We start from the raw sequence: 12,457 nt of genomic DNA on the forward strand, positions 1-12,457 counted from the left end.
TTCATTGCTTGAATTGCTTCAACAAAAGCGCGCAGTTTTTCAGCCATAAACGTTCTCTTTGTGCTCTCCCGTAAAATCCAGTGACCAAAGTTCATGAGAAATAGTTTGCCACTGAATACAGAGCCAGGTAATTCTTTGGAGAACATAGAACGCCTTGTTCTCGGATGAACATATATCTCGTGTGGCATCGAAATGTTTGGGAAAGTGAGAGGCCATCGCGTTCCACGCGCGTCGAACACCCACTCAATGCGTGGGATTTTGTCAAACACCATCTTTACGTGTGTTTTAATGCAGCCGTGACATGAGCCATGCAATCTCGTGACCCAGTGATAAGTTCTATAGCGCATGTGCGAGTCTCCCGTAAAAACAATCTCTGACCAACCTTGTTTTGCGAAGCATTTCTTGATTTCATCGCTGCTGTAATGATGCAGTTGACAAAAATATGGCAGCCAGTGAAAACCGTGGATCTGATCAAAGTCGTACAAAGGATCAAGCTGCCACTGCCCGCATCTTTCAATCCCCGGGATACTGCCACATTCAACCCACCTTCCGGGGGCAGTACCACTTTCTTCTTGACTACAGTATCGGGTATACCCCCTGGGGTAAGGACCCGGGGATACCGGGAGATCAAACGGACTGTTCCCCACGTGTTGCAGAACAGCTTTAGTGTGGTGACGATATTCGAGACTATCGTTGTTAATGTACGTCAAAATAACAAGGATTATATATTCTCCAGCAAACGTTAGCCGCAGTGTAGCGTTGTAAGTATCGTTGCCAATGTGAGTCACGCTACCTGTAACCATTTCTTGTGACCCAAAGGCTTGTATTCGAAAATTTGAATTTCCGTGTGCATTTCCACGTATTTTGCTCCTCGCAGCAAGACTGCATTTGTCCGTTGTAGTTGGGCTGATTGTGAATGAAACAACTTGCCATGCCTGGGCTTCCTGGGGGAGCTGCACTGTGTACAGGCAACCCAAGTCAACGTGTTGCTGTATTACTTTCTTTACTGGCTCGACTCGCCTCCAGAATTTTTTGAAAACGACTGCAAGAGTGACGATGAGAAGAAACAGGAAGAGGACACGCGCTTGTTTATGGCACCCCTTGAAGTATTCCCCAGGCACACCCTTCCTCATCACATGCCCCTCAGACCGGGGGGCCTGGGACAAAACTGTACAATGAATCAAATTAGGCCACATTAATAAACTAAATCGTAGATACTTCTGTTTTTTGGCCATCTTAGCTTAAGAAGAAACATAAAAAAATAGTATTGCTGCGAACGAGGTTAGCTTCCGCATATCGTGCACCAGCCGAAAAATTAACCAAAGCGGATATTACTCATGTAAACCTGACTACTGTATTATCTTTTCCTTTCATGAACTGCACGTGCGGAGTATGCAAATTTACTTAAAGCTGGTTTTGCATGTGCAAATCGAGCAAGATTTTTCGAATCCTGTTGACAGGATGGCGAGCAAACCTTTTTTCAAGTACAAACTCCCTAAACAAATAATTTGTTTTGCCTTCAAAATAATGTTACAGTCACTAGCAAAAAGCGAGTTTGCACGCAACTCAGAAACTCAAGCGCCATTTTGAAGCAAGAATTTTCTCCCTACCCCAGTCGACAAAATTTACTTGAGGACCTACCCCCGCTGCGCATTTTATTGACACACATTTCCACGTGACTAGCCGCAACCAGGGTTTTTCTCGAAGCAAGAGAGAGAACCCTGGGAACGAGGTTGACTCATCTGCTATTGCCTTAACCTGAGATCAGGCGTTATTTTTTTTATTTTTTGCTTCTTTGCTTCTTTGGCTAGAGGGGAAAAAAATAACGCCTGATACATTTATTTAACAAGCCGTCAACCGCCCCCTAATTTACATAATCTCACGTCTGCTTGACCTGTCATGTTATTAGCCAATAAGCGTTTACCATAAGGGAATCAAATTTGGCGCGAATAATGTCTCTTTTGAAATCAATTTTAGCTAGGGAACAGAAAATTTTTTTAAAAGTATGTCCATGTTCAGATGGCGCTTCCTAAAAAAAAAATTTAAATGTGTTGTTTTTGTGATGAAATACTGCTAGCTGGAGCTGCCGTACCTTTTTAACAGCTACAAATAATAAAGACTTTACTGGTTAAAGCTCGTTGACTTCGTACTGTACCGAAAGCAGTGGAAAAAAAATTAGGCTAAAGCACCTGAAAGGTGTTGTGAAAACGAAGATCGCTCAGAATAATTCGCAGGTTTGTGAAGGACGAATTACAGTCAAACCAGGTCAAGATTCCATTCATGAATTATTTGAAAAGTGAACCCGTTTGTCGCTTCTGTAACTTGTAGCCGGTATCAAATTGCATTCAAATGATCGGTGAATTTTAAGTATACGACGAGATGGAAAATATTTCAATGGATGAAATTTCTATTTAGGCATCCTTCAAATTCAAGAAAACTCAGTCGGCAGAAATTTCATAACGAACTCGCGTGCGTATTCACTGCTCATTGCTTGAGCAAAAATGCAGACTGAAATCAACAACAACTAACGGATGGCGGCATTTTGGCCAATTGGAACAGCGCAAATCATCCGTATTGTTTCCTATCCAATCAGAAAAAAGTCCAGATTCTGGCTTTTTTACATGTGATCCGACAAAGAAATGTATCATGTCATCTTCCCGTGAGAGACATAAAGGGATAATAGGGAGACGGCATGATCTCAGGCTACTATTGCCTAGGCGTTCTCGGCTCGGTCAGTCCTGGACTCTACCGTGAGCTGTGACGTCACCGAGAGATACCCGCCCGCTCTTTCCCAGACCTCGCGCGGGCAACGGGTCAAGAGAGAACGCCTAGGGACTAGGCTGGGTCATAAATGAAATGAGACCATTTCGAAATTTTGGCGAGAGGACGGTCGGAACCCCATTGCGAGATATGGCTGTGCGCATGGGTAAGGCACTGGCCAAGCCGGCAATGGCTTGGAGTCTGAGGGCGTTTACCAAAAGTCAGAATTGCTTACTTGCCAGGCCGCTAATTTTCAAATGAAAGAGTGGTCCAGATTTTCTCGAAATTTTCGAAAAAACCATCAATTCCGTGCATACCACGTAGTAATAAACTGATCTGTCAAAAAAGTAGTGATTAATAGTGGAATTCCTTATACAACTGCATCAGTCTGGTTAGTCAGTTCTGACAAATGGTAAGCATCCTTAGGCCCGGTTCAGACGCCGAACTTTTCATGAGCCGAACCTAATTCGAATTAAGACCGACCCAAATTATTTAGACCGGCAAAATTGGTTCAGACGCCGATCTTAATTCCAGCCGAACTAAATTCAAAAGGAGAAAAATGCTCATTTCGGTTAAACTACTTACAAAATACGTTATAATAATTTATGCATTAGGTTCGGTACATGAAAAGTTCGGCGTCTGAATCAAAGCCGTTCCAAAGTCGCTCCAGAGGCGAAAAGAACGGCTGAGCCGTTCCAAATTGAAACAGGCGTTCCCTATTGATTCAGACGCCGAACTTTTCATGTATTAGGTTCGGCTCATGAAAAGTTCGGCGTCCGAACCGGGGCTTATTTTCCCAAAATCAGGCTCTCAATGCTTTGTAAACGACAGACTCATTAGCCGAGTCGAAAGAAAATGCTGAAAATGGAAACATTCTGAATTTTTCTACTACAATTCCGTAGATCAAGCCTATGACTCAGCCAAAGCCTTGGTTTTTCCATCTTTACTAGGTCGTAAGCGCTTTTGGGACTCCGACGACGAATGACTTCGATTTCGACTCCGACTTGGATTCCGTCTTCGATTACGACCGCTCTGACTCCGATTACGACGCCTCCGTTGCTGTTGAAACAATCCTTTAAAAACTGAAGTACTTACGTCTATTACTGAATCTCGCGGTGAAAAGGTATAACAATAATCTCGTTCTCGACCATAAAACACTTTCACTGCAAGCTACTCGCCGAGGCCTGCATCATAATAATACAAAATTTCTCATTTTAATCTTCTGAAAAAATAGGGAGGAGAATAGAACCGTGGAAAAGGAAAGTTATTTCAAAGCGGTTTCATTTGAATAGACACACCAAATGATTTTGCCTGAACAATCCAAACGTTCGAAGAGTATGTTGCATTAACCCAAAGAGAAAAGTGAACTGACTGTTGACGCGGGCAGTTCAACACTGACTAGTAATCCTTTGTGTAATTAAATTGTCAGGAAATCTGTTCACTTAATAAGACTTATTGGCTTACGTAACCTAAGCCCATTCAAGCTAATTAAGCTCGGTACACAACTCTTATATTACCATAATAACGGAGACTACACGCCAGAGAATTCGCCAAATAAAATCACTACAAACCGTGAAATTGATAAATAAGCTAGGAAAAGCATTATAGAGGTAGTAACTATGATATTTGAACGCTGCATTTCACCAAAAAGTATGATTTCTGAAAATTGCGGTAAAACTTAGATATTACTAGTGCGAAGAAATACATGACAGTGGTCTGGCCTCAATTAAGGCTTGTATCGCTTACCTGTGCAGCTAGGAAAGGAACCTGATATCTTGGACGAAAAGCAATCCGTTTTTTGATGGCAACAACAATGGATGTTCTCGAAAACGACGTGGATGTTTTTTGGGCCCGCCGGTGAGAACTCAAAAATCTGTTTTTATTTTCGAACGGTCGTTACACGAGGCTTTTATTGTGCGCGCTTGTCATATCGCTTTATAATTCATGATAATTGAAACTAATATATGCACGCAGTCATGAATAGCGTGATGCTGGTACCTGCTTCAAGGTCTGATCCAGGTTCCTTAACCTCGTTATCAGGGCTTTTCGCTTGGAAAATGGGAAAGAAAAGCCCTGGGGACGAGGTTTCCAGGCTTGTAGCGCAGGCTAATTTCCCGAACAGCGGCCGATAATCGGGTAGGTACTTCATATAATAATCATATATGAAGTACCTACCGATAATCGCGCGACCTTTCAGAAGTGATCAAATAAAAGTGATACGATGAGCCCACGAATGTACGATAAGCCTTCAGAGATACACTCTATTTTAAACTCACGCATCTTAGTGAAAACTGAAAACACCTTTTAAGTAAAGTAATTATTTCAATATAACGAACTTGTTATTGTGTTTTCTGAAATAAGTTCGAACAGGTGTTTCTAAAAGTTATAATTGAAACTTTTCTCCGCCAAGGTCATCTTACAAGCAAAATTTAAGTTGATGTTAAGATCTAAACAATACAGTATTATTAAGGTCGGTTTGCTTTGACTATCGCCTCTAAATAGCTTATGGTTTTATGAGTAAATATGTTTGAATTCTAACTCCTTCTTATTTCATGACTTAAGGTTGAACCGGCACTTCTGTCGCATCTCGCTCTTACATTTCTGTCATCCTCCGTTCAAAGTCGTCCTCAATGCCACTACAGCTCTACCCAACAACCTGCTATCACTTGTGCTCTGAGCATTGGAGAGCTTAGTAAGGAATAAACTTGAAATAAGTACGAAAGTAATTAAATAGAGGCCAAAATTTTCCGACAGTGTGTGTCTACACTTTATTGAGGGGGGTGAATAGGTGAACGGATCGGCGGATTTTGAAAATATTTTGCCCGGATTTCGGATTCAAAGCGAGATTTTAACGGATTTCCGGATCCTGCAACTGCAGCGGAATGCGGATTCATCTATTTTTTGGGCCCGGATTTTGGACTTTGCGAGTGATACAAATATTTTTGCCCGGATTTCGGATTCAGTGCGAAAATTTAACGGCGGATTTGGTTAATAAATCATAACGGATCGGCGGATTTGCATACCCCTATTCACCCCGCTCTTTATTAGTCCTTTATCGACGTTTTCAGTGGACCCTGCATATATGAGATATGCTGTATGACACATCACGTTTTTTGCTGAAACATGTATCAAAACATAGTGTTTTTTTTTACTTGGCATAAGTAGTCATCAGACAAAAAAATATCCCTTTGACTGAAAGTTGTAATTACTGTTTTGGTGCTATGATGAGCCAATTGAGATCAGTCTAAAGTGGACTCCATTTTGGTGACGTCATCAAGTATCCAGAAGTGCTGATGGCGGACTGAAGGAGTTGAGAGGAAGCAAAACTTATACCACTGATTCACACTACTGTGTGGTAACTTTAGAAATTTGTCGTGCACACCGTTACTGGGTTGCGTCAAGTGGCAACCAAACGTTTTGAGGATAGGGGAATAAAATATGCATAACAAAATCTCTTGTTTTATTTGGACGCTTCGTCATTGTTAATTAGATCTTAAGATCACTATTAGCTATTATATCCCTGCCTCCGTGTATTAGGTACAGCAAAATCTTTTCCAACATTTCCCACGGTGATCACTTTGTACAGACCCTGGACAGCAATGAGTTTCCTTCTTTTTCTCTTTAACGTATTTTTCACTTAAGCAGTTCTGCAAGCCTCCCATAAAAGTGAGAAAAATTACCTTTTCGCGATTTTTTCCTTATTTTTGTTTTAAACATAGTTGAGCCCGATCTACTTCACGATAGAAAGCTTACTTGCAGCTAACTGGCCATGCGTACAATGTAGTCAGACATTTTTTTAATTAAAAAATATGGCAAAAAATGTTTCATTGCCTCTTCAATTAAAATATTATTAGTATGCAATGTAGTGAAATTCTGGTTCAAAGGCAGTGGTTAATTTGTTTTTTGTAATGTTTTATTTTGCTCATTTTTAAGATGACAAAAAAAAGAGACACCATCTACTTTTGAGGGTGACAAATTTTTAATATCTATTTTAGAGGGTCTGTATATAGAGGCAATTGGCTGCATTGAAAAGTAATGACCTTGCTAAGTGATCAACAATTTTTTCATTGTTTATTTTCTCCAGCCTGAAGGAATTATTTGAGTATGGCTATCCTTGGAGTTCTTTTGTTCAATAACGCTTTATAATTTCTTATTTCAAAATGATGGGCTTTTAACTATTAGCCAAGTCATAATTTTTCAATGTAGCCGATTGTCAACACTAAGGCTGGATTTTCGTTTTTGTTCTTGCAAAATAAGACTGACAACAGGATATAAACTTTAACAATTAAAATTTCACCACAATGGATCGGGTCAAGTTTTTAGGAAACAGAGAGTGAATAAATATCAGTTTCGAGTGGGTTGATCAACATTCCATTTTTAGTCGGATGCTGTAACGCCTGAGCTACTGGAGATTCGATAGCGGTCAAGGGTGATATGTGGGTCTTTGACTACAACTGCATCACGCAGTCACATAGTCGAATCAGGACAAGCACGTATGACTCATAACTACATCACGCAGTCACATTAAAGCTTATCAAAGATGCAACCATTCCTACTTTATTATTTAAATCATGTTGTTCTTATGCTAACTAGCATTTTTAAAGTGTAAAGGGGTGTAAATTATATTAGAAAAAGAAAGAGGTCTGTATCAAAACAAGGCAAACCTTAGCCTTATGTTTATTTCTCGAAGGCTTGGGTTGTCTACGATAAGCATGCTCTCGTTTTTCTAACGGCTCATAAAAAGTAGGTGCATTCAAGTCAGTTGGGAAGTTACAGCTGTTTGCAAAGGCCCTGCCCGGTCGGCAGGCACTGCACAGCGTAGTGAAGTTTTCCTATGGGCTATACGGGTATGTGTCACTGGATGGTGACCGACTCTTTATCTTCCAAACTCAAGATCGGCCAGGGGGGATAGTGGTATACCAGTATACCCGAAAAAAATTCGCCAAAATACCCCAAAATTCATCCAAATATACCCAAAATTATACCCAGGTATACTTTATACCTGAAATTCAAAGAAAGTGATATACCAAATACCCCCATTTAAGCTGCAATATACCGTATACCCGATTTTAAAAGCCCCTGTACACCGTATACTGTATACCCAAAAACCCTGACCGACCCTACAAACTGATAGGATCGTTTTAGGCTGAAATGAGGTCATTGAAAGGGGATTTAATTTTCCTGTACCTTGCAAATGTTTCATAAGTTACTGATCATCCAAATCAGGTCGTTTTAAATCACGGCGTGAAAATATGACAAATGTAAAAGTAATCTGAAGAAAGCTTACTGAAATAAAAACATGCTTTTAATTTCCCATCTAAGTTAAACTCTAAGATTGAGGTATGGATGTAAATTTGAGCGTTGTTGGACTAAGTTATGGTAGTGGTTCCATGCCAAGGCCTCGGTGGAACACACTCACGCAAGGTTCCCATTTAGATATCAAACCCCTATGAACAACGTCAGGATCTAGTAGACCACGGGACCTAGACAAACACTGGCCGATCAGCCCGATTTATCAGTAGATCAGGCTCACCTAAGAGCAACGCAAAATGGTAAATTTCCTTTCTTTATATTACGGTTAGAGAAGACTTCATCGAGGGCTACAAAGCATTTGGAGGAAACTAGTGGAGTTCAAAGACAAATAAGGTGACTTTTCTAAAAACAAGTCCTTAACCCTTAAAATTGCTGACCCAGATTTGTACACTTTTTCAGTGATCACTGTTAGGTCTGTTGGAAAAGCACGTGGGGGTAGGGATATAAAGGCTATCAGCAATGATTAGATCTCACTGGCAATAATGAGAGTTTCAAATGTTTTTATCATGTACATTTTATTTCTAAGTAATCATGAACATTCCATTAAAAGTTTCCCCAGACGAGTGCCGGATTGTTTTGTCTTGTACTCAATCACATTACATCACCAGCCTCTAATTCACCCAGGGCCGGAACGAAAGCCTGGGGAAAGAATTTTTAAAAAAGCTATCAGTAAGCAGAATAAATTAAGCGTTATTTTAGCGTTTTATTCGTGTGTACACTTCTGACTTAGATATAGTTGAATTTTACCTATAGAGTGTTTTCACTCACGTGGCCAGCATCTACGCAAATTTATTAGAACAAAAGAAAGCGTTTGCATAAGAAAAGAGTTCAACTCTCACAGGACTGGTTTGGGACACCAACATGGCCGCCGTTTCATTGTTTTGGGACACCAATATGGCCGCCGTGACGTCATAAGTTTCTCGTGCATAATTTATGTCAATATGATAATTTTCTCCATACTCTTTGGACCGGTTATGAATTTAAACAGGGTCAAAGCTGTGTTCTGAGCCAGTCAGTTTGCTCAACACTCTTTTTATCTAAACACCGTTTATCGTGCATGATTTCATGAAAGCATACTATTAAAAGGCAGACCAGAGAAACATTTATTCTCTTAAAAAACCCATGCAGTTAGGAAGAGATCTAGAAGTCCAATGATTTCTTAAACCGCGGACTAAGTTAGACTTCCTTTAAAAAACCGACCCTTTTGCTTGTGTTAATTTCCCTTTTCCTAGTAAACTAACATTTTTGAGTTTCCTCAATCCCCCGACCTTAAGCCTTTATTTAAAGTCAATTTTCCTCCAAAAATGATGATTCAAACACCTTGGCACAGTTCGGTTGATAAACTGGATACCCGCGCGTGGAGCCAGTGTGACTGGTAGGAGTTATTGTCTCTTCCTCTTTCCTGCACGAACTCCTCCGAAAGTAATATTAATTAGGACGAAGAGTTGTTTAAAACTAGTGGGGCCATCCTCTGAGGCAGATTGTAAGCAAGTTAACTGTTTAGTAAGTACATAACTTACACTAGTGGTGGTAAGAACAGCAAAGAAGACCAGGTGGGCAACCAGGCTGACCAGGCGGCATTCCATAAAGCGGTATAAATCCCGGAGGACAGCCAAGGTCGAATGGAGTACAAAAGTGACACATTTGACGTTTTTCATCAACTCTGCGCATGCGATCTGAATAATAAAACATAACAGCAGAAAACATAAGCCGTCTTCCCTTTTAGCGTTCAACCTCTATTTAGTCGGCAACTTGTCAAATTAATTCCCGAAATTCGCTTCCCCTACTTATTGTACATTTTCCCTCGGTTGATATCAGGCCAACCCTCAGCTATTAAACGGAGCGTTTATGCCGAAGACTTTTAGTTGTTTACTACTTTGTTGTATTTTACCTGTCACCCAGTTCGATAACGACAAAGCTAAAGCCACGCACATCCTGTTTCTTTTAACAGCTCATGAAACATACGCGCAGTAAACGTACGATTTTATTTTGAGTCACTTTTTTTCTTGATAGTTAACAAGTCGGCATTTGACAATCGCACGAGGTATGTCTGCTTTTGAAAAGGTGATGTGGTTTTGCTATGGGCTTGAAAATTTTGACTCTGCTTCGTTGCCTTTTAGCTGACATAAGACACCACTATCTTGGCTAATTTTGAATAACACTGGCTAATATTGAATCATGCTGTGCGAGAGTGTAAAGCGTGAAGCCTTAAACTCAGGCTTTTTTCGTTGAAATTCAGTGAAATGGTAGATATCACTGCAGAATTATAGCATAAAATTGAATACTTACCTTCCGTCACCTTCGGGTGAAAGCGACCCAAAACCACTCCACTCAACAAGACAACAAGGCAAAATTTTGCAAGAATAGACATCTTCACCAAGCGCTGAGAAACGGTCAGTAAATTCTTTGAAGTCACCTTAAAATGAACAAAAATAAAGAGCTACGGCTTTTATCTGAAAAATTCTCTGTTTTTTAAATGGTCATATAGCAAACCAACTTCCAGTTTTTAAACCCTGAAAATAAAAGATATTCTGACGAAGCAAGAGTTGATAGACCAAGGGTGATAGCGTCATACAATTTTGCCGTAACTTACTTAGCTTATGTTAGACGGCTTCAGTCCTCCGATGGCTGATTCCAATGAAAAATAACCAGGGAAAGCTCCGCTTAAATAAGAAAGGCAAAGCTCAAATGTTTAATTCATTGCGGGTTATTACTCTTAGAATTGTTAGCCATTGATAGGACCCTTTCATAACAAGATGTATTATACACAATATGATCTAATTGTTGTTATTGCGTCCAGTGTTACTAATGTATAAAACAGTCAGTCCAAAAGAAAAACACTTTTCTATTTTCACATTTTATCACCTAGCTGTATAAGTTTTAATTTTCAATATAATCAAAGCCAATTATCTCTCGAATGCTTTTTCAAAAAGAATTGCAGTGTAAGTCGAGTTTCCTGCATCCTTGACAACCGACTTGCTAAAAGAAGCCATGGAAGGTAAATGATGATGGTGACCGACATTTTTCAGAGGAGGAGGCCATTTTTGTCACAAAATGTGTGACTATAGTGTACCCTTCGTGTAGTTGGCTGCAAATTAGCTCTGAGATCAAAGGCGTGAGCCATCTTTCCTGGCGCATAATAACCAAAGTAAAGCCACAGAGAATTTTAAATGTTTTCAGCGTGCTGTATGCATGGTGGTTCTAGCAACTATAATTCTAAATCAGTCACTACTTATCGATATAGTAACAGCTTGTTTTATGTTACAAGTTTGCAATCAATTCTGAGATCGAAAGAGTCTTCTTTTCTTGCCTAGATAATGACCCTGAAAGTTAAACTCCGGTAATGTTTCCACGTTAAAAAGTAAGTTGTCTGCGTGTTCTTGGGCAGTCACACAGGGCCCAATCTCGATAGTACATCTTCAAGTAATGACCACCTCCAAACAAAATGTAAACCATTGGAATGCAAGTTGTTGTGAGTAGCAATTATTCCTGACTGGTAAGTAATAACTTGTTTCAACTAATAAGCTAAGTAAGATTGGGAAAAAACAGAACAGATATTTTTATGGGTTAAACAAGCTTTAATGAAAGCCACTCAAGGTTCACGTTGATTCACTCAAGGTCTTAAGGTTGGTTTCAGTGATGATTATTTTTATTTCAATTTCAAGATCTTAACACTTAGGGCGCCTTCCATTTAACGGCAAAACTTTCGAAAATTTGAAAACAGCGACAAATGGTTCAGAAAGTCTCCAGAGATTCAGAAAGCTGTTGAACTTCCGAAATGCGAACCATTCAACCGAATATTCTAGAAATTCCGGGAGCAAAGTTGAATGGAAAGAAAACTTCCGAGAAGAAGTTTCCGAAAAATTTGGGTATACCTCGCGAGGAAATTTTGGAAAATGCTGTTCCATTCGCTACTGGAAGTTGCCGAAAATTCAAACCGGAAGTTTTGGTTGAATGGAAAGCGGGCCTAGAAATTTCTCCCGACTTATGATTTAATAGAGGGCAATAAGTTTTGACAAACTTAATTTTAATTATTGTCTTGAAGCGCTTGTATTGAGGCTATTAGCTATTCTATAATGAGGGTATTAGCTTCAACTGGTAAAAATCGACAATGTGACAATAGTAATATTACATTCAATCCATCGAAAGAAAAAGCATCCCTCAGAATTTATTCAGCTTCAAAATCGCCGGATATCTCATACCAAACCAAAAACTGAAAATACCCTTTAGACCAAATAAAAAATGAACAATTAATGTTTTTAGTCCCCGCCTGCTTCATTTTGTTTTTTTGGACCGTTTAGTTTTATTATTATGTTTGGTATTGGACAGGTTTGAACGAACAAAAACTAACAACCTTTACTTTCAACACCAAATATTCTACGAT

The 12,457-nt window shown here is 39.7% G+C and overlaps 1 protein-coding gene across 1 annotated transcript in view; it reads right to left on the reverse strand.

The window, feature by feature from the left end:
- The window catches only part of LOC140943593 (uncharacterized), a 1,523-nt gene extending 354 nt beyond the window's left edge, over positions 1 to 1,169 (reverse strand). The window contains exon 1 of the mRNA XM_073392702.1: positions 1 to 1,169. This exon is cut by the window's left edge and continues 354 nt beyond it. Coding sequence (XP_073248803.1) covers positions 1 to 1,133 — 1,133 coding nt within the window. The 5' untranslated portion in view covers positions 1,134 to 1,169.
- Positions 1,170 to 12,457: the final 11,288 nt, after the last annotated feature.

The sequence above is a fragment of the Porites lutea genome, chromosome 7 (assembly GCF_958299795.1).
Source record: "Porites lutea chromosome 7, jaPorLute2.1, whole genome shotgun sequence".
NCBI lineage: Eukaryota > Metazoa > Cnidaria > Anthozoa > Scleractinia > Poritidae > Porites > Porites lutea.